Here is a 23,496-nt window from a genome sequence, read left to right on the forward strand (position 1 = left end):
ATCTTCCTTTCGAGGCGCACGGCTTGGCACCAGTTGTCTAGTCCCGCCACTCCCCGCCAGCGCAAGATGTGGTTGACGGTGGCAGTGGTTCTACAGTTCTATAATTTAGTCACGCGGTCCAGACACATCTTGCAGAGCTCGAGCATTCTCTCTGCAACTTCCTAAAACGGAGCTGATCCCTGCCGTTCTTGTCGCTGACTGGTGGCTTCGTGGTTCTGCGTCTGGAAGCCGTCTTAAACGGCTAGAAGCCCAGAAGTGATGTATTCGCACCTGACCCGGCACCGAACCCTCTTTCCAGGTTCTCGACTTGCCGCTACTCCTGCCCTTGATAGCGGCACTTCTCTGCGACCCATGAGAAGGAGACCGCAATGAGCTTCTGTACAAACGAGTTCGAGCTGGTGCGAAGGACCCACGATGAGTCTGCGATTGGCCTCGCTAGACCCCAACGAGCCGCGAGCTGCCAAGGACTGTAGGAATTGCAATCGCAGGCGCATCAAGTGTGACAGAAGCATTCCTACCTGCAAGAAATGCGGCCTCCGGTCGTTGGAGTGTCCCGGCTATGGACTGCGCATACGCTGGGACCAGGGCGTAGCGAGTCGAGGGAAGCTGAGTGGCATGAAGATACCTGTGCTCGGCGGTCAGCCAGCTGCTCCTCTGGTCAAGACGCCCACGCCTCCTCGTAGCGAGAGTCCCCTCCCACACATTCGCCATGCGGCAACATTCCCAGCTCGGGTGGACATCACGAGTCTACTCGCGTCGCCTGCGCCTGCCATTGCGGGCTCCAGTCGAGAGGATTCCCAGCAAAACGCGCCTGGAATAATATTCGACAATCCACATGCGCTGAACATCAACCTGAGCGAACGAGAAGTCCCGTCCCCTCTGGAAGACCCAGCGGCGCAACGCCTATTCAAATACTATGACCACTTTGTGTCTGCCACTTTTCCATGGGTCGAAGGGCCTGACAACCACTGGCGAACAGTAATGTTACCACTGTCACTCGAGTACAGGCCGTTGCTCCTCGCGCTGCTGGCAATGGCGGCTGAGCAATACTCGTCAAAGACAGGGTTTGAATGGATTTTTGCGGACGGATCGTGTGGCTCTGCCCAGTTGCGAGACGACTGTCTCCGTCTTCTTTCGCAAGATCTGAAGGACGAAGTCTCAGGCGCGGCGCCAGATCAGCAACGACACTCGAGTGGATTGCTTGCAGCCATCCTCGCGTTGTGCAATCTTGAGATGGTGCGCTCCGATTCTGCACTGTGGCGTGTGCATTGGAGTGCAGCTCGAGCTATCACACATCGGTGGACAAGTCCCCCGAATTCAGCCATGATGCTGAACTACAACGACAGATTCCTTGTGGTCGATGCTTTCACTTACGACGCACATGCCTCATGTACCACGTTCGATGGATATCGGCAAATTCCCAACGATGTTGTCCACCCGCACGATGTGGACATTTTTATTGAATACTTCAGGCTGGTGCAGGACGTTACTCGTTTCGAACGAGCCCGTTTCGAGGATTACAACCATCCAGTGCCAGAGTGGCTACAAGACAGACACAGAATACGCGCGGAATTCGAGGCTGTAAGAAGACGAAACCAAGGCTTCAGCCAGCTATTTCAATTGGCATCGGAAGAGAGAAAACACGACTTTGACGCCTTGATCGACATGTACCACTACTCAGCAATGTTATACGCATTTCAGGTCGCTCTGCATCCTGTGGCAGATCTACTGCTGCGCCACGAATGCGCAGAAGGAGCCATTGATAGCTTGAACCGAATCAAGAGTCCAGAGGGCATTCAACAGAACTTCGTGTGGCCACTCTTCGTGGTCGCAACAGAAGCAAGAGGCATGGAGGAGGCACAGAAATTTTGCGAGTGGCACCTTCTCGACGCTATGGCGGGAACAGGTTGGGGAAACTTCTATCCCGCTCTTGAATTCTTGAAAAGATTTTGGAAGACTACGCCTGGCTTGCACCCCACCTGGATAACTTTCGCGAGGGAGGAGTCAGCAAGAGGGATCAAGCTCCTGGTGATATGAGTGTTTAGAGCATGTTTGGACAGTACACAGGTCGGGAGGGCAACAGCACCCAAGTAACACAGACCACGCAGCAATGCATTAATGAAATGATCCTTCTCAGACACACGGCTTCAGGATGGATACGAGGACGCCATGCTCTTTTCCTAACCAAGCGGATGCCGTCTCTTTGCGTTCAGATGCATTCGGTAATCGGATCACTCGTGGGCAGACACTAACCTTACAGGACTGCGATGCAGTCTGTATCACACTCACAGCAAGACTGATGCCTGTGGGCCACGGCTTGAGCACGTGTTGCCAAGTTCCTTCGTCAGGCTGAACACCAATGAGACGGGTGAAGTTTGTTGTCGGCAGCGACGCCGTCCAGACAACGCGGCTTAGGGCGAGCCACCCTGCTCGCGCAACCTTGCATTTGTTCCACAGACCCTCCACTTTTCCCCGTCAACACGCTCGCGCAAACTCGCTGCGGCACCACAGTCATTTGTTACATTCTTGCCACTGTGTTGATATAAGGAAGTGGTGCGCCGTCCTCTACAGTACGTCTGTTCTCATGCGCCATCGAAATTACTGGTTTGGTTCGGATGTTGACATGGGTTGCCCATAGCTCCTTATCACTGTCGACCTCGAGAAAATCGACAGCTGTTCACCATCGACACGATCACCAACACCACCGGTCGTCCCCATCAATACTTCAATTCACAATGCGCGCCTCGAACCTCATACTCGTGCTGCCAGCACTCGCTGCTGCGCAGGAGCAAATCCCGATGATCGACCAACTCAAAGGGTGGTTTGCAAAGGCCACAGCATCGGTGTCGACGGCTGTGGAGAAGGCAACACAAGCTTCCATTCCAGACCCAGTCGCTGCAGCTGCCGCAAAAGTGGCAGATTTGAAGGTTGAGAGGTTGACCTTGGACAACCACAAGGAGTTGATCCAGCCGGGTTCTTCGGAAGCTGCTCCTGGAATTCAGACCTGGGAGGTGTTTGTGACGGGAGGTAACAAGACATGCTATGGCCGATGCGCTCGCGCCGAGACAGCATTCAACGAATCTGTCGCGTTGGTCGCAGCTTCACCGAACCCTCCAAACCTTGCTCTTCTCAACTGCGAAACCGATGGCGTTCTCTGCCACGCCTGGGCTGTCTCTCCTCCGACTGTGCTTCACTTGCAGCTCCCACAGCCTCTGGCCGATCAATCGACTCCTGCTTCGACTGTGCGCTCGATCAGGGTCAACACCACCACGGTGACTGCAGCGGACATTGCAGCGATTCATCTGCAAGAGAAGTACCTGGAGACTGAGCCGGTAAGCTAGCTACTGGAATCATATGGTCGCATCGGTGACTGACTTTCACTTGCAGTACGAGGGATTCTTCCATCCCTTTGATGGACCACTTGCGCAGTACGGATTGACCATTCCATTCGGCTACCTCGTTTGGGGCTTCTCACAAATCCCATCATGGATGTTCATGATCGGCATTAGTTTCTTCTCCCGGACCATCAGTAAGTAAAGAGTGAAAAACTTGTAGATCTCGTGCTAACATTCAGCAGTGGGTCGACGTATGGCACCACCTGCCCAACGAGGCGACGCTCCTGCCGCAGCCCAGTAAGAGCATGACATGAAAGAAATGTAATTTGTGGATGGCATAATATACAAAGTACTTTTTGCAATGAAAGAATATGCACGAGGAGGACCACGATACCCTACGGTCATTTTTTGAGCAGCAAATCTGTGCACGCGAAATCAGGGTAGGTATTTCGGTATATGAAAGCATGCTTGGGACACAATTGAATGCCCGACAGCTTGCTAGGATGGGGATCTTTGGCTAGAATCAACGTCGTCCAGCTCATGCGAAGTGTAATTACAGAGCCAACCAGAAATTTCACGAAACGCCTTAACTCCGCGCTAAAAGTTTCACATGTGAATGCCGTTGCGTGAGGGTCATTGCATTCTCGGGCCAGCTTCTGCGAGGCCTTCCAGTCCTTGCATTGGATCTGCGGGTCCATTGCCGTTCTGTACTTCTGAGGCAGCATCGCCTTCTTCTCCGACGTTATACTTGGCTGCGTAGCCTTCCTGTGGAAAACATTAGCATGACGCTCTGAGAAGACACGAGTGATCTACTCGCCTGCTCCCAGACCGCCGTCCGACTTCCAAGGCCTTCTTCGTGGTTCTTCTGCGGCTTTGCTTGGTTGACCTTGATTACTCGTCCATATAGTTCGGACTGGTCCATGTTGTCGATTGCTTCGCGGGCATCTTCTGCGAGAGAAAATTCGACATAGCCGAATCCTCGGTGGGGGTCTCGATTTGACGCTCTAAATTTTGTTAGTATGTCTGGGAGAACTGATTTGGATATGGTTTTGCTTGCAGTTCAGGTTTTGGTAGAGAGACATCGACGATCTCGCCAAACGGTATGAAGGCGTCGTGGAGGGTCTGCTGCGTGACTTGGTGATCGAGCCCGCCCACAAAGACTGTCTTCGTCTGTTTCGCTGCGTCTGCCATTTCTGCAGGCCGAGTGGTTTCGATGTGAGTTATTTTTATCACGTGCAAGAGCGGAGGAGAGAAAGAGTGAAGCAAAGCTCGCCAAGCTGACGTATCTGGTTGCACTAACTACTTGTCCTCAGGGTTCAAGGGAATCAATCTATAAACATCTCCAGGCGTTTAAGGAGATCTGTTACCAATTCCACCAGTCTCGCTCCTCTTCTCCTTCTCACTTGTCCTCTAATGCACATGCACGGCCTGTAGACAAGCGTGTAGACTTTCTCTCTTCACTTCAAACACCAGCATCGCGGCCCCTCCACCATGGTCCGCCTGCGAGAGATCCCGCGCACCGCCGTTTTCGCATGGCTACCAGGCAGCGCCGCGCCGCTCGTGGTGACGGGCACGAGGACGGGCGCTGTCAGCGATGACTTCTCGAGCGAGGTCAAGTTGGAGCTTTGGGACCTACGACTTCACGAGCTGGACGGTGACGGCGAGCTAACGCCAGCTGGCAGCATCACGACCGACTCCGGCTTCAACGACATTGCTTGGAGTGCACCTGACGACGACCACCCTCTTGGTGTGATCGCGGGTGCTTTAGAGAACGGCAGCGTTGACCTCTGGGACGCTGAGAAGCTACGCAATGGATCCTCCGACGCATTCATCTCACGCACTACGAAGCACACTGGAAGCGTACGAGCCCTGCAATGGAATCTCTACAGACATAATCTATTGGCGTCTGTGGGTGCTAAAGGCGAGATCTACATCTACGACCTGAACAACATGGCCAACCCATTCAGGTTGGGAGCGTCGGCAGCTCGAGCAGACGATATCGAGTGCCTGGATTGGAACAAGCAAGAGAAGACCGCACACATCTTGGCTACAGGTAGCAGTGGAGGCTTTGTGACAGTCTGGGACGTCAAGCAAAAGCGGGACATTTTGACCTTGAACAATCAGGGCCGTAAGGCGGTCAGCGCGGTGGCATGGGATCCGCAAGAGAGCACAAAGCTAGCCACAGCAACACCGAGTGATCAGGAGCCATTGATCTTCTTGTGGAGCTTGCGCAACAGCAGTGCACCAGAGCGGACATTGAAGGGCCACGAGCTAGGTGTATTGGGCTTGTCGTGGTGTATACAGGATCCAGACCTGCTTCTCTCCTGCGGCAAGGACAACCGAACTATTTGTTGGAACCCAAAGACTGGCGAGCGCTACGGAGACTTTGCCGCTGGATCGAACTGGGCGTTCCAGACTGCATGGAACCCGCATAATCCGAGCCTGATCGCAAGTGCCTCGTTCGATGGAAAGATACTGATCACATCAACACAAAGCACAAATTCGAAATCAGACGATCAGGGAGCGGCCAACCAAAATCTCGACGGCGAAGACTTCTTTGCCAAGGCACAGTCTCAGCCTCTCGGGATATCCTTTACTTTGCCCAAAGCGCCCAAATGGGCCGGTCGTCCTGCCAGTGTTTCGTTTGGCTTTGGCGGTAAACTTATTCGAGTAGGCGCAGATGCGTCGCGAAAGAGCAAGATCTCGATAGAGACATTCGAGGTGGATAGCTCCATCGGAGAGGCAACGACCAATTTCGAGAATAAGCTTGCTTCTGGAGACCTCACGAACATCTTGGCTTCGAAGCTCGAGGACGCAAAGACCGACGAGGAGAAATCTGACTGGCAGGTCATCGACACACTGAACGCAGGGAGCTCTAGAAAGAAGCTGAGGCAACATCTGGGCTTCGAGGATCCGGCGACCAGCGAACTCACTGAAGGCACAGAGAAGCTCGCAGTCAATGGTGATGCGGAGGATAAGACAAATGGTGACAAAGACGATGATTTCTTCGGCAGTGGTGAGGCTGATGATAATTTCCTTGCGAATTTGGCTGGCTCCAAGGGCGCCAAGATCAACAATCCATTCAAGGTCTACACTGGAACGGAGTCTGAAGCCGATAAAAGCATCACGCAGGCGTTGATGTTGGGTGATTTCGAGAAGGCCTTGGATGTTTGTCTGAAAGAAGATCGCATGTCTGACGCATTCATGATTGCGGTCTGCGGTGGTCAGAAGTGCATCGACAAGGCACAAGCGGCCTATCTTAAGAAGCAGGCCAATGGGCCCAATTACTTGCGACTCCTCGCGAGTATCGTTGGCAAGAACTTGTGGGACGTCGTTCACAATGCCGATCTGAGCAACTGGAAGGAAGTCATGGCTACCCTGTGCACGTATGCAGATGAGAAAGAGTTCTCCGATCTGTGCGAGGCGTTGGGTGATCGCCTCGAAGAAGCTTTCCAGAGCGATGATGGCCCGAAAACGCTTCGCCGCGACGCATCCTTCTGCTATCTTGCTGGAGCGAAGCTTGAGAAGGTGGTGATCAACTGGGTTGCCGAGCTCGAAGAGCAGGAGAAGGATGCTCAAGAACAGTCTGAGACTGATAATGGATTCTCTGTGCACGCCAAGTGCTTGCAAGCGTTCATCGAGAAAGTCTCCGTATTCCGCAAAGTTACCAACTTCAGGGATTCAGAGCTGCAAGCAGCTGCCGATTGGAAGTTGGCACCGCTGTACAATCTCTACGCCGAGTATGCCGAGATTCTGGCCTCTCACGGGCAGCTCACTGCTGCCGAGCGATATCTGAATCTGTTGCCGGCCAAATTTGCCGGTGCCGAGACATCACAGCAGCGCATCAAGCAAGCAACTAGGAAAGCAACTACTGCAGCCCGACAACCTGCTACAGCGCAGCGTGGTGGACGAGCACAGCCCTCACTGAACGCATTCCAGCCAGCACAGCCAATTGCGCCCGTCCAGGCACAGCCACCGGCACCACTTGTTAATCAGGCTCGCAATGCTGCACCATCTCCATACGCTCCCGTCGCGAACAATACGAGCATACCACAGCCGGCAAACCCGTACGCGCCCACGAACAACGCCTATGCTCCATCTGGCTACACTCCTGCGCAGCCCTCTGCACCGTATGGCCAGCCTTCATATGGAGGGTACCAGCCGCCTCAGGCTCAGTCTGCATTGCCGCCACCTCCTCGAGCGGGGACTTCGTCACCAGCAGTACTTCCCGCTGCACTAGCGAAGAAGACTGGCGATTGGAATGACATGCCAGAGGGCTTCCTGAAGGAGCGACAACCGACACCTCGCCGCAACACTCCAGGTCCACAGCCAGTGGCTGCACCTTTCCCAGGAGCACAAAACGCAATGTCTCCGCCACCAGGCCCGCCATCGGCGTACAGCTTCCAAAAGCCAACGCCGCCTTTGCCGCCGCCTCCAAAGGCTGGCGAAGGTCCACCCCGTGTCACTTCTCCACCTATGCAGCCACCTGTCGCCCGTCCATCATCTGCCGCTAATGTTTACTCACCACAAACGCCAACGCAGAACCTTGGCTCGACGTTACCAGCTCCATCTGTACCTCCTGTCCAGCGTGGCGCTTCCCCATATCAGCCTCCACCTTCAACGTCGTCGGCAGCACCATCAAATAGATACGCGCCAGCTCCTGGCTCGCAACCATCTACTTTGCCAGGGCAGATGCCGCAGCAGAGAAGTGTGGCGCCTAATCCGTACCAGGCTCAAGCTCCACCACAAGGACCGTACGCGCCACAACAACCACCTCAGCAGACGCCGTACGGCCAGCCTCAGCAAGCAGCCGCACCTCCTCCACCGAGAGCGCCTGTGGGGCCGCCTCCGAGCGGACCACCGCGAGGACCGCCCAAAGCCTCCAACGGGCCTCCTCGCGCCGCGCCCAATACCGGCGGCCAAGAGCTTCCTTCGCCTCAGCGAGAGCATCCACCACAGGGCGCCCCACAGCAACAGCAACAACAAGCTGCGCCTGCACAGCCAAAGTACCCTCGCGGTGATCGCTCACACATTCCTGCTAGCGCACAGCCAATTGTCGATCTGCTCACACCTGAAGTTTCGCGTGTCAAGGCAGTGGCACCGCAAAATTTCAAGCCTCAAGTCGACGACATGGAGAAGCGCATCAACATCCTGTTCGACCATCTCAACAACGAGGATCTTCTTCAACCCGATACCGTGCAGCAAATGGTACAAATTGCTCAGCACATCCAGCAGAAGGACTTTGAACAAGCGCAAGCGCGTTTCAACGAAATGCAGCAAGCGAAGCTCGAGACCGAGGGCACGCACTGGATGGTAAGTTGCATGAATCATTTAATCTCGACATGACCCTTGCTGACCTAAACTTTTTTCTTCAGGTTGGTGTAAAACGCTTGATCGCGATCGGCAAGGCTACAGTACGCGCCTAGGAGCTGAAACTTCTGCCGTTGAAGAGCGTTATTGAACGATGAAATAAAAGCATATAGAAAAGAAGAAGCGTTACGTTCAAAGCATACTGTTCGATCGTTCCCGTGAAAGCGCAACGTTTGATGACTGGTTTCTCATCGAACTGTGTAACGAGTTCCACGTGGTGGACGACCGTATCCAGCGGTGAGATGCCTAGAATACTTCCAAATTTACGAGGACAAGAATGTGTGTGTGTCCGTGTCATTCATGCAAGTCAACTCCTGCGTTGCTCGGTTCCCGATCGGGGTGTGGCAGCTTTGGCCGGTGCCAATACGGCCAGCTATCGGTTGTCAATGCTGTAACGAAGCAGGCCACGACCTTGCTCGTTATGCCCATCGGCACATTGAGATTGACGGGACAAGTCATATTACCAATGCTCATGTATTCCAGAAATGCGGCAGGAAGCGAGAATGCAGAAGTCGGGATGGACATAGTCACAGGAGAGCACAAGCAGAGCCTCAAAAACACAATTAAGTGCGTATCTGCTTTTCCAACTCCAATAGCGCACAGACTATCACACGCGATTGTGCGATAGATTTATATTGATCCACTATCGGAAGGCAGGAAGGAGAGGAACGCAAATGACGCACCGTTGAAGGAGGACACCGTGGGAAGGCAACAGCAGTTGGCAGCACACCATTCTGCACACGATTCGCATTAATATGGGCTGTGGCTGGTACGGCACAGATCGTCAACGCTGGGCGGCGTGCCATGAAAAGCTTGTTAAAGCAGGTCAATTGCCCTCAACCTTGTTGCTTCAGCTTGGCGGCGATTGTCCGGCGGGAAGGGAAGGGAAGCTCTGACAGTGACAGGCTGACTCGGGGCGCGAGCCGCGTCGGAAGATCTTGAGAGGAAAGATCTCCGTGAGGCTGATCGAAGTTTGATGGGGTTATGCTCGAAGTTTGATGATGGTGATGAGGGTGGAGGGAAGACAGGTAGATGAGATATTTGGAGATTCGAGGCTTTTGATAGATGATCGAGATGAGAGGGTATCACCAGGTTGTGTTCACGCACAGGACGCGTGTAGGAACGACAATCAATCGGTAGTATCATGAGGATGCGATGCATGAGCAACGCTGTGAACAGCGAGGTCCGGCCTTTGTCAAAGACCTCTCAAGCGACATGGCGAAGAGATAAACCCGGGATGCTGCCGAAACGAGGAGAGCACAGGTCTCCAATTTTTTCTCTCCACAGCTGACGGTCGTCGTGCTGATAGCGCAGATCTGGCACGGGCATTCGCATGCGGCACATGCGTGTGTGGGCCCTCTGGATCGCAATATAGACTCCCACCAACCGGCGCGCCAGTCAGACCGCTGAAATGTCCGGCGGGGGTCGCGGTCTGAGACAACAGTTGTACACCCGCCATCTCACGCGTTCGCGCGCTGTTCTCGCCAGAACTATCATCTGCTTGCTCGCCTCAGCGTCTGCTGGTTTGCAGGAGTCGTGCTGGTCGATCACATCTCTCAGCAGTCGTTCGCTCGCGATGCATGCCGACTGTCAGTGATGGCCCGAACCCCGAGCATGGGTCGGCGAATCAGGACCAGAGCAGCAATGGTGCACAAACGCTCGGGGCACTGCATGTACTATGGGGTGCCTGAGGGGGGATTGTGAGCGTGGTGCATGCAGTGATGATGTTGTGGCACTGGTATGGTATGCTGTGCGGACAGAAGCAGACAAGACACTCCTGATGCCGCACCGTCCCGCCGCTGGACCAGAATCCTTTGTATCTCTTGGCGTTTTCTCCGTGTCGCACAGCATTAGCCTTCGAGCTGTGTGCCGGCGGGTCGGGAGGCGTGTGGGAGGAGGTGGTACCGCCTTTCATCATGCAGCCTGCCACGACCGCGCCGACCGTTCATGGCCATCGGATGCGTACCAAGCAAAGCCTCGGCTGCGTGGCGACCGTGAACTCTGGTACGCTCGATGCTCTTCACCACGGGGCTACGCCAGATATAGCAACTGCAACATTGTCGTGGGAGTATGGAGCACGACTCGACGGAGTGAGGTCCTGGTGATGACAGAACACATGCTGCTGTCGACCACCACAACACCTGAATCGCGCGTGCAAGCATGTCCAGGAATGACGATGCGGGAGTGTGTTGAAGAGGTGGGCCTTAGCCGTGAAATGTCGTATGCGTGGACACTGCATAAGCGCGCGAACCTAACAGCCACTACCGCTTGTTTCCGCTAAGATCACGGACCTGTGCGTTAGATCCACAGACCACCCCAGTAGGTTGTGTGCTGGTCAGCCTTCTAGCCCTTACCCAGCGCAGGAGTGCGACTGGAGAAGCTCGTCGTCGTCTTCCTTTTCCACCATCTTTCGTGCTCTGCTCTGCCTCGTCCGCGCCCTCCCCTCTGCATGCTCTATTCCACGAGCCCACTCGCGCTCTTGTTGCCCGACTGCCACCCCGGGCCATTGTTTCTCTTCCGTCTCTGCTCTTCTCTCGCCCACTGAGACTGTCTTTTCTCCGAGGTCACTGGCGCGCGAAGCAGGTACGTGGGAAACGTCACTGGCTCGTGACAGCATTCGACGCCCACGACACTCCCCTCCACCCACCACATGCATTGACATTCGCGCTCCAGCAGTGACACTCCCATTCTCGACACTGCAGCATGGCTGCGCAGCAATCGCCGACGGGGCCACTGTCGCATCAACACCATTACGGAGGCCCTGCGCGTCCACCTCCGCCGCCCAACGGTGCCATGCCCATGCAGCAAATCCCTCCTGGCAAGTCGGCCGCGGAATACCTTCGAGCCACCAACGAGTCGGTATGGCTGCAGCTAGGCAATCTGTCAGAGGTCATGGGCGAGCTCGACGGCGCGACTCAAGCCTACGAACGCGCCATGAACTTCAACCAGTGGTCGGTGCCAGCTATGCTCGCCATCTCGTGTATCCTGCGCTCCAAAGACCAGTTCACAGCTGCTGTGGAATACCTTAGGCAGATTCTCAAGGTGGAGCCCACGAACGGCGAGGTTTGGTCTAGCTTAGGTCACTGCTATCTCATGATGGACGACCTACAGCAAGCATACTCTGCCTATCAACAAGCATTGTACCACTTGCCTGATCCTAAGGAGCCCAAGCTGTGGTACGGCATCGGTATTCTCTATGATCGATACGGTAGCTTGGAGCACGCAGAGGAGGCGTTCTCTCAAGTCATGCGCATGGAACCCGGCTTCGAGAAAGCAAACGAGATTTACTTCCGGCTGGGCATCATATACAAACAGCAACAGAAGTTTGCGCAAAGTTTAGAGGTACGCTTTCAGCATTTCTCTGCGTTGGAGAGCCTCACATACTAACACCGCGAAAAGTGTTTCCGTTACATCGTCACCGACCCGCCGCGACCTCTTAGTGAGGAAGACATCTGGTTTCAGATCGGTCACGTTCATGAACAACAAAAAGACGTACGTTCCTTACATTCCGACAGCATGAATAGGCGTTAACAGCGAGCAGTACGATTCGGCAAAGGCGGCGTATACTCGCGTCCTCGAACGCGATCCCAATCACGCCAAGGTATTACAACAGCTTGGCTGGCTTCACCATCAACAGAGCAGCAGCTTCACCAGTCAAGAGCAAGCTATCGAGTACCTCGAGAAATCGGTCGCCTCGGGTATGTCAACTGTCTCATCATCGTCTTGCCGTCCACGCTAACATTGACACCAGACCAAAATGATGCTCAGAGTTGGTATCTGCTCGGCAGATGTTACATGTCCCAGCAAAAGTATCCCAAAGCCTATGAAGCCTATCAACAGGCAGTCTACCGCGATGGTCGCAATCCTACGTTTTGGTGCTCGATCGGTGTTCTCTACTACCAGATCAATCAGTACCGAGACGCGCTGGACGCGTATTCTCGTGCAATTCGTCTCAACCCCAACATCTCTGAGGTGTGGTACGACCTGGGTACCTTGGTAAGTACAATATCGTCTTTACTGCGAGACTTTCGCACACTGACTAGCTCCAGTACGAATCGTGTAACAACCAAACAAGTGATGCCTTGGACGCCTACACTCGAGCAGCGGATCTCGACCCGACGAACGTACACATCAAAGCACGCCTCGCTCTGCTGAAAGGTCAGCCAACTAACGGTTTGCCCAACCAAGGCGGCGCGCCACTGCCGCAGGACGTGCACCCGCAAGCCTACCAGCCTGGCGCGCTCGGAGGCGGACCTCCCGGTCCTCAATGGGGAGCCCACTCACAGAATGCTCCGCCGCCAGGACCCGCGCCGCCGCCACTTGCTGCTGGCAACAACTGGGGCGGCAATCGCTTGGCTGATTTGCAAAATCCTCAGATGCAGCCGCAGCCTTTGAACCCGTACGACCAACGTGAACGTCTACCACCTCAACAGCAACAACAAGGGCCACAACAAGGCCCCCAGCAAGGCCCTCAGCAGGGTCCTCCTTCCAATGCTCAGCAACAGCAGCCTGCTCCAGCGAGGCAGCAGAGTCCACCACCGTCTCGCCAGTATCAAGAACAGCAGCCACAGCGCCCGCCACCTCCGTCTCACCGAGGTCTCTCACCATCGCCAAAGGGTCAGCAATCGACGCCCGCAGGATTTCCGGGAGGTCCGCATCATCAGAGCTCGCAGCAGCAACAACAGCAAGGCCCTCCTTCTCATCACGGCCCATCAGCGCAAGAGCAGCCTCCGCAGAGACCTCCATTCATGTCTCATCCTTCTAATGGACCATTGCCACCACAGACTAACGGCGTCTCGACGCCGAGCGCATCTCACACTCTGCCACCATATGGCCGACAGGGTGAGGGTCAGCCTGAGATTAGACCTCTGATCAACAATCCTGCTCCATCGCCAAGCGCTAGTCAATTCGGTGGGCCTCGCACACCATTTGAGCATCATCCAAACCCAGCAGCACCCAGCATCGCCAGTGGCGCTCCTCCTCCAACGTCTGCACAAAGTGCTGCCGATGCTGCTGCACGCGATCGGGAAGAAAGACCTGGCAGCGCCGCTCCAAAGCGACACCGCGAGTGGGAAGATGATCCGAATCCAGGTGCGGCTAAGAAACCTATGGGTGAGGAAAACAGGTCGAGACTGGACGAGATTAAGATGCATCGCCCATCTCCGCCTTCAAAGATGGGCACGCCACCACACCGAAGTCCATCTGAGCTTCGACGAATGGAGGAGCCACGTCCCACCTCTGCATACAACCCATCCGAAGCTGCGCACCACCCTCCTTCGTTGCCTTCGATGCAATCAATCACGCAGAGGTCGCCACGCACCTCGGCTCCGCCTCAAGAGGAGCATCGCGCTCCTCCGCCACCCCAGCCTGCGCCGGCTCAAGTATTTGAGCCAGCTGCTCGCAAGATGGACGTGGACGAAAACTATGATGACAGCGGCGATGAGGAGAAACGGTCGACCACGAAGCAAGAAAGTCGCAAGAACAGTCCGAAGCCCGCAAACGGCACTGCGGCCGCTGCGACGACGAATGGCTCCGGCGAGCAGCAATCCTGATGACCATATGAAATAACCAGAGAAATATGCGCACGACACCGTGATGATTTCCCGAGGCCGCTTATTAGGCAGCACAGCTTTTGATATGTCATTGTAGCTGCAACTCGCTTCTAGCATATGTATAGGCACATACTCAAATTCGACATCTTCTTCATCAGCTTCTTCATGTGCAGCACGCGCGATCGTCGGCAGATCTCTATTTGAATTGGTTGTGCAAAGCTCATTGCTTCTGATAATTGGGTTTGGCAAGCCGCTTAGACGGATTTGTGGACTGTCCTGACGTAACGACACCTCTACGCAACGTTCAGCTCTTTGTGCATTATATATTCAATACTGAACACCAAGCAGAGTACAGATCACCATTTCAGATTATCATCCATCATGGCACCCAAAGGTCTCGCAATCTTGCTAGGAGCTGGTCCAGCAACCGGAGCAGTAAGGCTGTCCTGACCTCTCAAACTACCTCCTCTCTGACACACTCAATAGGGCATCGCTCGCGTCCTTTCGCACCCAGCTCAAGGCAACATGGTATTCCCCATCAACAACAACAACAACAAATCCCTTCGTACAAATCCACCTCTTCTAACCCTTATCACTGCCACCAGGCCGTCGCCCTCCTCGCTCGCCGCCCTGAAGCCTTGGACGAACTAATCCAATCTCTCCGCTCCTCCAACTCCGACGCCATAGTCGAAGCCTTCCCCACCGATACTCAACCCGAGAACTTACGAAAAGCATTCCAAGAAATTCGCTCTCATAGCTCTTTCAAAGATTTGAAATTACGAGTTTCGATTTTTTCGATTAAAAATAGTTCCAAGAAACCTTTTATGCAGGAGACGTTTGAGGAGTTTATGGCGCCGCTGGAATCTTATGTTGGTGGTGAGTTATGACCTTTTATCCTCCCTCTGTGAATCAAACAAGTTTTAATATGAAGACGTCGAGACACCTTGTGTTGATACTGACGCTGTTATTTGTGAATAGGAGCCATGGTCTTCTCCCAAGAATCCATCAAATTGATGTTCGAGCACCACGGCGAAAAGACTCTTGCTGAAGGAGCCGAGAAGAAGGGAACGCTCATTTTTACTGGAACGCTTGGTGCTTTGAGATGTAATGCCGAATTCGCGAGCTATGGAGCTTCGAGGTCAAGTGTGAGACAGCTTGCTCAGGCTTTGGCGAGGGAGATGAGTCCCAAGGGGATTCATGTCGCACATGCGATTGCGAATGGAAGGATTGTGGATGCGGATTCTGAGGATACGAGGACAGGTGAGAACAACATTATTCCTTTCTGAACGAGGTCTTTGTGATGAATACTGGGCTGAGGCTAATGTCTTGCAGGCAAACATATTGCGGCCGAAGCTGTTGGGCAGACATATTTGTACCTGCACAATCAGCATCCCACGCTTTGGTATGGCATCATTCGCTGGTGCGTCTTCTTCACATGCTAACTCGTATTCAGGACCCACGAGCTTGACCTTCGACCCGCACAGGAGAAGTTCTAAGATACAGCACGTGCTTGAAGAAAGAATGGCGTTTTCTGGTCCATACGTAAACGACAATGTCTGCGCATGTTGATGCATGTGCAGACACTGTATGCAGAAATGGGCACGGCATGTAGATTGGCGTTTGTTGAGAGCCCAATGTGTCCAATGATCACAGTATTCCAAGTACTATCGTATTCATGGCACTTTGGCACATCTTCGGTCATGCGGATGAAGAGTCCAGATTATCTGTATCTCAGGCCTGATTGACTCCACTGCGCGAGCAGATAGAGATCTATCGACGTGCTCATGCCGAGCCCATATCAGAGGAGGGTGCATATATCACCGGAGCTTGCATGTGACAGTATCGCTCGAAACAATCTAAGCCGGAGTGAAGCGCAGATCGGGCAAGGCAAGCCCCGTCTTACAACGTTCAGCCACGCTTACGCAAAAGTATCGGCACAAGTCGATATGCTCCGCAACGCCCTTCCCATATGGGCCAATTGTTGAAGCTGGAAGAGTACCGGGCAGCTTGGCTCAAGCCATATCCGCCACATTGCGGAAGAGGCAGATGTTAATGCGTGAACCGCGGTTGGGCACTTGACATCAGCCACGTCGATGACTGACCAGGTTTTCTGCGCAAATACAAATGTCGGAGATGGTAGATCAATTGCAGCCTGGCGAGTAGTCATGCCGATCCAGCTCGCGGGCCCCGACGAAACAACCAGCGACAAGTCCCCGAGCCGCCGGACCGCTGTCCTCGAAACAGGTTTGTCAAGTCGCGGGTTAAGCTTGTTAGTGTAATCAGGGTGCAACCCGCGCTATACTCGAGCTTAACAATGCTAACGTTGGCGTGCCTCTGTGAGCGAAGGAAGAGCGGAGCGCAGCAGTTCAGCCACGGCTGCAGCATCCCTAGGTTGCACAGACCGAGTGTTGTAGCATTGTACCTGCAGAATCCTCCTCTCAAGACCGACCATGAGCGACGATATCCGCGTTGCTCGTCATGAAGTGTGCGCTGCTGTAGCTCCGACGTGCCGAGACAGACGGGCTGAACGTTGTGGTGGTTAGGTTACACGAACAACGTTGAACTCACATGTGTGTCGCGTGGGGAAAGATGCTTGCAGGGCACGTGCGAACCTGGCCACTTGACTCGCGGGCTGGGCCTTGGTGGTACGTACTGCAGCAGCGGAGGAGATGCTGAAAATGCAAATACGACCTCGCGATAGGAGCAGTCCGTCGCGATGGCCTTGATGATCCTGTGGCGCCCGCTTGCCCAGCCAGACTGCCCTCGTTCTTCGTGTCGTGGCGCTGCGACGAGAGGCTAACAGCTGGGGCCCCTCTTCTGGAGGAGAAGCCCGTGCTGCAACGATACGACCCGGCGGCGCCGTCTTTGCATACAGCGGCGGTCTAGCAAACGCCGGGCTGGCGGGCAAACGGAGTAGAGGAACGCGATGCGATGGGGGTGCCCTCCACAGCGAAAAGCAGATGCCGGCGATGATGAAGGCATCACGTCTGCGCAGAGCACGAGCTGGGGCAGCGGTCGGTCGGGTGCGCTGCCACTATCTTCCATCCATGCAGGGCACATATTCCAGAAGCCTCGGCCAGATAACGAAAGGATGCGATCGCCACGGAATTGCGAGCTGCCATTGGCGGGCGCTGGCTCTTGATGGCGTGCCTACACCCGAGCTTGCTGGTGCGTCCGCTTGGATATTGTCCGCCTGCGTCCAGGAGCCGTGTCGGCTGATGCAAGCGGCGCGCGTGAAGGTGTGTTGGCAGGCGGAAGTAGGCCTCTTTCTGTCGTGCTGGAGATGGATGGCAGACAGGAACACGCTGCTGCTGTCAGGGCCTGGCCAATAGCAGCCCATGCGGCCGGAGATGTAGCGGCTTGTCCTGGAGCGGATCTCGCAGCGCAGCGTCGCTGCTTAACTAGCCTGTGCACGGCCATTCGCCTCGCGCCTACTAAGTACCTCTACCAATCTATCGCGGTGCTTTAGTGCGATGGCAGAGGTGCAGCTCGTGGTGGCCCGCGTGGGCTGCCTGCCAGAAAGTCCGTCCGCTTCCACAAAGGCTCTCTCTCCCACAGTTCGTATCGTGAATCCTCTTCCCTCAAGCGCGCGCTGTGGTCACGGAAGGAATAGTCGTTAAATGTCTTGTTGCTCCATCCACCGCTCCTCGTACGACATATAAGCATGGCTCACGACCCGGTTGACGCCACGACAGCTCCACCTGCTCGAAAACGGCGCAGACGAACGGCTGCCAGTGGTGCCACCGATGACTGCTTTACGTGGTAAGTGCAGACGGGAGACTGCAGAGACACCTGAATGGGCATACGCTTACCGGAGAGCAGTCGCAAGAGGAACGTCAAGTGTGACCGAACCAGGCCTTACTGCGCTCAGTGTATACAGATCGGCAAGGAATGCTCAGGGTATAAGACCACGCTGACCTGGGGCGTTGGTGTTGCCAGCCGGGGCAAGCTTCGAGGCCTGTCGTGTCCCATCGCGGGCACCAGTGGCGAAGCTGCAGACACCGTGAGACCGTCCGAAGCCAATACCACAAGACGTCGAAAGAGTTCCGTGAGCAGGCCAAATGCTCCTGGCCCGGTGGACATCCCCAGGAACAATGCCGCCTCTTTCCACAACAACCATGTCGCCGGTGTCACCTCCATGCCTTCCACAACGCATGCAGGCTTCCAACCGACGCTACCAACAATCAATGCTGGGCAGCAGGGCTGGAACATCAATGGCTTCGGACTGAATCGACCAAATCCATTGCGGCACCATTCGCTGCAGCATATACACACTGCACTTGGACCACAGTACGATAATGGACCCAACTCTGCCAGCTCGGGCGACTCGTTCCCAGATCATGGCTTCAGCTCGCCTCCGGATTATCCGCTATCATCAGACCTCAATGGCTACAGCGAGTCGTATCCGCCTGGCACGTCTGCATCGTACACGAGCCAGCCTCTCAGCAGTTCAATCGACAGCCTCAGTTCACATTTCAATTCCTCCTCTGTCGGCTCCTTCGGTGACCACATGAGCTCCAGCATGGAGTCCATCAACAGCGCAGGTTCGTTTGGTCAGAGCACACCTACGGAGACGCCACTTTACAGCACGAGTCCTTTCCAGCAGGACGAGATCCTATTCAGCCCCATGTCGGAATCTATGTTTCAGCAAAATCCTTTTGAGCAAATCGATTTCAATAATTTCACAGAGGAAGAAGAAGACACGAATCAGACGCAGCTCGCCATCTTTGATGCGCGATGGAGCAGTCCTTTCTTCACATTGAGTCCTCGAATGCAATGTCTGATGGAATATTACGACCGACATATCTGCCCATACCTGATAGCATTCGACGGGCCTAACAATCCGTACAGGAAACACATTTTGCAGCTGGCAATGCAAAATGAGGGTCTGCAGAACGCGATTGCCGCTTTGGCGACAAACAACATCCGAATGAGGAAGCAACCACCGCCGAGGCGGAGGGGCTTTGTAGAGGAAATCACGGATGCTTTTGATGGGACCGCGAAACCGAAGGAGCTCAACGAGCCCACTGCAGAAGAGACGTGCTACAAGCAAATGTCGATTGACCAGCTGAATATGCAGCTCACTGACACGCGCGCCGCCCAGGACGACTCTGTAATCGCCACTCTTCTAATTCTGTGTCTCTTCCATGTATGCGATTCCGGATTCAGCAAGTTCAAGACTCAACTGGCTGGTGTGCAGAAGCTGCTGTCTTTGCGCGCACCGAGTGGCCAGTCCGAATTCACGGGTTGGGTGGAAATGTTCTTCATTTGGTTCGATGTCATGACTTCGGCCGTCAATGATCGCGAGACGCAGATCAAGAGCGAGTCGCTTGACATGCTGGATTACTCTTCTAACCTGGGAGCGCTGGAACACTTCTCAGGATGCGATGGACGATTATTCAAGTTGATCGCCAGACTCGGTCGTCTCAGTCTTCTCGCCCAAGGTCGACCGGTTCGACCACAGAACAATATGCCACGACCGCCTCCCACTCACAATGGGCATAACGCGCCTCTGCGCAAGAGGCCATCGACGAGTAGAAACCACTCTCCCTTCCACACGGACAGCCTCGAAAGCAATGGCTGGGGCACACCAGTCATATCTTCAGACGACGAAATGGCCGGCTCCCCAGAAGAGAACATCTTCACCACACCCAACAATTCCTACCCCGACAGTCGCGCAGAATTCTGGTCCGAATGGAACGACATTCGCGCTCGACTCAACGCCTGGCAAATGGACACCACACCATCTCGACAAAACACTCCCCCACTCGACAGCCGAGAAATGGAGCTGGGCCAGCGCGATCTCCTCCACATCAACGAATCTTTCCGCTACTCGGCCCTTCTCTACACCGAACGCCTGGGCTCTCCTCTCCTCCCATCTTCTCATCCCAATTTCCAGAAATACGTCTCCAACGCCCTTTTCCATATCACAGCATTAGATATCACATCCTGCGTGAATAAATTCCTCCTTTGGCCACTTTTCATCGTTGGAACGGAATGTGTCGATGAAGGACATCGGAATATCATTCGAGCGAGATGTATTGAAGTGCAGATTGAAAGTGGATTTTGGAATAACATCTCGGGATTGGATGTTTTGGAGAAGGTGTGGAAGGAGTTGGGGAATAATGGGCAAGGAGGAATGGGAGGGGGGACGATGGAGGCTGCGGAGATTAAGGCGAGAAGGAGAGATTCTGAGGCGGGGAGGACGGGGAGGTATGGGCAGGCGTTGAGGTGGAGGAAGGCGATGTCGAGGGTTGATGGGGAGTATATTTTGATATGAGATGAGATGAGATGATGGGATGAGAGGGGATTTGTGACGACAGGACAGGACAGCACAGATGCAAGCTTTACTGGTTTAATGCTTGGCTGAAATGGATATCGACAGTATTTATTATTGAGAAGTTTTTATGAATATGATTGAAATGTATTTTTGTGGGAAGGTGTGAATGACTGGAATGGTTTTTCGAGTTGTCCTTTGACACGACGGTACTGTGAGGTTGGAAAAGGTGCTTGAACAAGGGCAGAATGAACGCCTTTGAATCTCGAAAGTCCTTATGCTGTCAGGAAAAAATAGACTTTGAATGGCAAGGTAAAATTGTAACAGCAGCAGATACGGCGAGAGTTTTGCTGAAGCTACTGTGAGCACTAGAGCATCAACTGAGGTGCCAACGTTTGGGACGACCAGGCAGATAGGCATTTTTCACGAGGGCTGCTATTGCAAGTAACGATGGGAGTGAAACACAAGAGAACAGACAAACAAGAGTCAAAGTGAGTAATCGAGACAATGCTGTCGCTCGATTCCGTAATGCACTGGTAGCTAGAATTACACTTCTGTTGGGCCACGCCGGGCTCCATCATGACATAAATCATCGCTCATCAATGCCCCATGAATTAAGCATGCACGTAATGGGGTACACCATCAGTCCATTTTTCCCCATTCCTTTGTTACGCCTTGAGCACCAACGCTGAGTGTGTTTGTGTTTCATGCAAATCGTGTGAAGAAGCATCGAGTCGTGAAGAACGTTGAAAGCGTTGTTGTAATCTCAATCAATCAGTGTGAAGATGTGATTGTGCGACAACAACAACTTTCGTCGTGGTGGCTGGTTGTTTAGAGGTAGACCAAAGCTGCCATGATGGCGGCGAGGCCGACCACACTTGGCTTCTTCATGTCGGCTGCACCAGTGGCAGCAGGTGGAGCATTGGTGGACGCAGCAGCTGATGGAGCGGTGCTGCTCTGGGAGCCGGTGTTGGAAGCGGACTCGCTGGCGGAGGTGGCCAAGGTGGTGGACTCGGGACCAGACTCGGTAGAGCCAGGAGTGGTGGACGGGGCTGGGGCTCCCTCAGTGGTCGAGGCGGTCTCAGAAGTGACTGGACCTGGAGCAGTTGGGACACCGGTGCCGGAGGTGCCAGCTGGTGAGACCTCGGTGGAGCCAGAAGTCTGGACTGTGGCCGTCGACTGAACAACGCTGGTGCTCTCAACGGTCACGGTAGTCGACTCGCCGTAGCCTGGTGGGTTGGTAGCGCCGGTTGGGCCTGTTGAGGTAAATTGTGAGCTTTCCGTGCTCACCGAGCCAGACGTGGGAGATGAAGGGGATGTGGAGGTCAACTGTGAGCTTCCCGCGCTCACCGAGCCAGGTGTGGGAAACGAGGGGAACGCGGAGGCAGGATATGAAGTGGGATTCTCCACGGTGAGGGCACTAAGGAGGACGGAGAGGGCATTTATTGTGGAAGGGAACGTTTGCGTGGAGGCCATTTCCAGGACCGTGAGGGCATTGGGGGTGGAGTCAGAGGCAGAGGGGTCCGGTTCACACTCACTGGCCTCGCAGTTGGACGGGAAGACGGTGGAGACCTGAGTGATGGTCACTGGTGGCGACAGTTAGCGGGTGTTGCGCGTTGCAACGTGGACGGATCGACTTACCAGTGGCCTCTGCGACGGCGACGGAGAAGAGGCCAAAGGCGCTGGCGACGATGGAGTAACGCATGTTGATGACTGGTCTTGGGTATCTGAAGCGACGGTAATGCTGGAAAGCGATAGAGTGGCGGTGATGGTAGACGTTGACGATGGCCGACGGTTTGTGGTTGGTAGGAGAGAGAGAAAAGGCTGCTATGTGATGTGCGAAATAAAAGTGGCTGGACGGTGGAAACGGTGGCTGGCTTGCGTGTTTGTGTGCGCGACACTGCTGCACTTCACGCGTCGACGGCGACCTCGCTTCCGCCGCACCGCTCACTTGCGTCGCACCGCATCGCACAAGGGCCCGCCGGCTTCCACTCGGTCGAGACGACATCTCTCCGCCGTGCGATGCCCCGGCCCTGTTTGTGTGAAAGACGGCGTCGCGCGTGCGATCCTGGAGGCGGCACGCAGGCCATCATGAAGCTACAGCGGTGAGCTGCTGACCACGCGCATCTTACTCTGCTACGATATCCCCCTGCGCTCGCCGCGCGCTTCTGCCGCAATGCGCAAACATTGATAGAGTGTAAGTGGAAGTGAAGCTGGAGTTGCACATGGAGACGGCAGGATCCACCCGGCAGCCGCCGCCAGCCACTAAACCTTGCAGCGAGGCTGGGCGTACCAAGATTTTCCACCACGTTGGATACCATACTACGATCGCTTGATCTAAACGTCGTGCGAGCCACTGGAAGCACGGCTGGCACACCCATACAAGCTACTTCTTTCATCATGCATCGGATAGCCGCAGCTACAATGCCAGACATCACAGAGGCCCACACGCGCAATTCTACACGACCACCTGCAGGCAACGCAGTGGCAGCAGTGGCATGCGCTTTGAGCCTTACTTCGCGGTAGCGCTGGTAATCATGCTGCTGGCCTTGTTGCACAAGGCACTGATGGCAAGATCAGGGCAGGACGATGCATCTCCACTGCAATATAACCACTGAGTGGTCGATCTTTGCTCATCGCAAACCACCACGGGCCCGTGTGTCCGCCTGAATCACCCAAGGGCACACGAGTTGCAGAGTGCCTGGCACTGGACTGACGTGGACCAGGGCAAGCTGGAGATTGCGCTCCCGTACGTCGGCCTGTCGACGGTGGACACGTAGATCTGAGAGACTTGTCAGCTAATGCTCTCTCTATTGCATCATGCGCGAAAGCGAGAAGTGAGTAGCAGTCAGACAGCAGTTGGATCAATAGCTGTTCCACAGTGTAGTTCAGAACAGGTCTGTGTGTTATTGTATTGTCATCATGGTAAGGAAGTAGAAAATGTTGGTCAACGTACCTTGAG

General features: G+C 54.6%; 8 protein-coding genes across 8 annotated transcripts; 6 read left to right on the plus strand and 2 right to left on the minus strand.

Moving 5' to 3' along the window:
• Window positions 1-414: 414 nt before the first annotated feature.
• Window positions 415-2,037, plus strand: RHO25_000437 (uncharacterized protein; the record flags this gene model as incomplete). Its single annotated transcript, XM_023593050.2, has 1 exon — window positions 415-2,037. One exon carries the CDS (start codon window positions 415-417, stop codon window positions 2,035-2,037), a length of 1,623 nt encoding a protein of 540 aa, XP_023459355.1.
• A 698-nt stretch (window positions 2,038-2,735) lies between these two features.
• RHO25_000438 (uncharacterized protein) lies at window positions 2,736-3,636 on the plus strand (the record flags this gene model as incomplete). The annotated part of the gene is made up of 3 exons (XM_023593051.2): window positions 2,736-3,332; window positions 3,388-3,529; window positions 3,578-3,636. 3 exons carry the CDS (start codon window positions 2,736-2,738, stop codon window positions 3,634-3,636), a joined length of 798 nt encoding a protein of 265 aa, XP_023459348.1.
• Window positions 3,637-3,968: 332 nt separating this feature from the next.
• RHO25_000439 (uncharacterized protein) lies at window positions 3,969-4,257 on the minus strand (the record flags this gene model as incomplete). Its single annotated transcript, XM_065602017.1, has 2 exons — window positions 3,969-4,100; window positions 4,165-4,257. The coding sequence occupies 2 exons, from the start codon at window positions 4,255-4,257 to the stop codon at window positions 3,969-3,971; spliced, it is 225 nt and encodes a 74-aa protein (XP_065458089.1).
• A 569-nt stretch (window positions 4,258-4,826) lies between these two features.
• On the plus strand, window positions 4,827-8,761 carry RHO25_000440 (uncharacterized protein; the record flags this gene model as incomplete). The annotated part of the gene is made up of 2 exons (XM_023593052.2): window positions 4,827-8,648; window positions 8,711-8,761. The coding sequence occupies 2 exons, from the start codon at window positions 4,827-4,829 to the stop codon at window positions 8,759-8,761; spliced, it is 3,873 nt and encodes a 1,290-aa protein (XP_023459349.1).
• A 2,647-nt stretch (window positions 8,762-11,408) lies between these two features.
• On the plus strand, window positions 11,409-14,257 carry RHO25_000441 (uncharacterized protein; the record flags this gene model as incomplete). The annotated part of the gene is made up of 5 exons (XM_023593054.2): window positions 11,409-12,047; window positions 12,105-12,197; window positions 12,247-12,403; window positions 12,457-12,701; window positions 12,755-14,257. 5 exons carry the CDS (start codon window positions 11,409-11,411, stop codon window positions 14,255-14,257), a joined length of 2,637 nt encoding a protein of 878 aa, XP_023458071.1.
• A 381-nt stretch (window positions 14,258-14,638) lies between these two features.
• Window positions 14,639-15,753, plus strand: RHO25_000442 (uncharacterized protein; the record flags this gene model as incomplete). The annotated part of the gene is made up of 6 exons (XM_023593055.1): window positions 14,639-14,692; window positions 14,744-14,785; window positions 14,863-15,133; window positions 15,236-15,517; window positions 15,590-15,659; window positions 15,711-15,753. 6 exons carry the CDS (start codon window positions 14,639-14,641, stop codon window positions 15,751-15,753), a joined length of 762 nt encoding a protein of 253 aa, XP_023458069.1.
• A 2,168-nt stretch (window positions 15,754-17,921) lies between these two features.
• Window positions 17,922-20,537, plus strand: RHO25_000443 (uncharacterized protein; the record flags this gene model as incomplete). Its single annotated transcript, XM_023593056.2, has 2 exons — window positions 17,922-18,019; window positions 18,080-20,537. The coding sequence occupies 2 exons, from the start codon at window positions 17,922-17,924 to the stop codon at window positions 20,535-20,537; spliced, it is 2,556 nt and encodes an 851-aa protein (XP_023458068.1).
• An 828-nt stretch (window positions 20,538-21,365) lies between these two features.
• RHO25_000444 (uncharacterized protein) lies at window positions 21,366-22,239 on the minus strand (the record flags this gene model as incomplete). Its single annotated transcript, XM_023593057.2, has 3 exons — window positions 21,366-21,790; window positions 22,073-22,120; window positions 22,176-22,239. The coding sequence occupies 3 exons, from the start codon at window positions 22,237-22,239 to the stop codon at window positions 21,366-21,368; spliced, it is 537 nt and encodes a 178-aa protein (XP_023458135.2).
• Window positions 22,240-23,496: the final 1,257 nt, after the last annotated feature.

This window comes from Cercospora beticola, chromosome 1, assembly GCF_033473495.1.
Source record: "Cercospora beticola chromosome 1, complete sequence".
Taxonomy (NCBI): Eukaryota; Fungi; Ascomycota; class Dothideomycetes; order Mycosphaerellales; family Mycosphaerellaceae; genus Cercospora; species Cercospora beticola.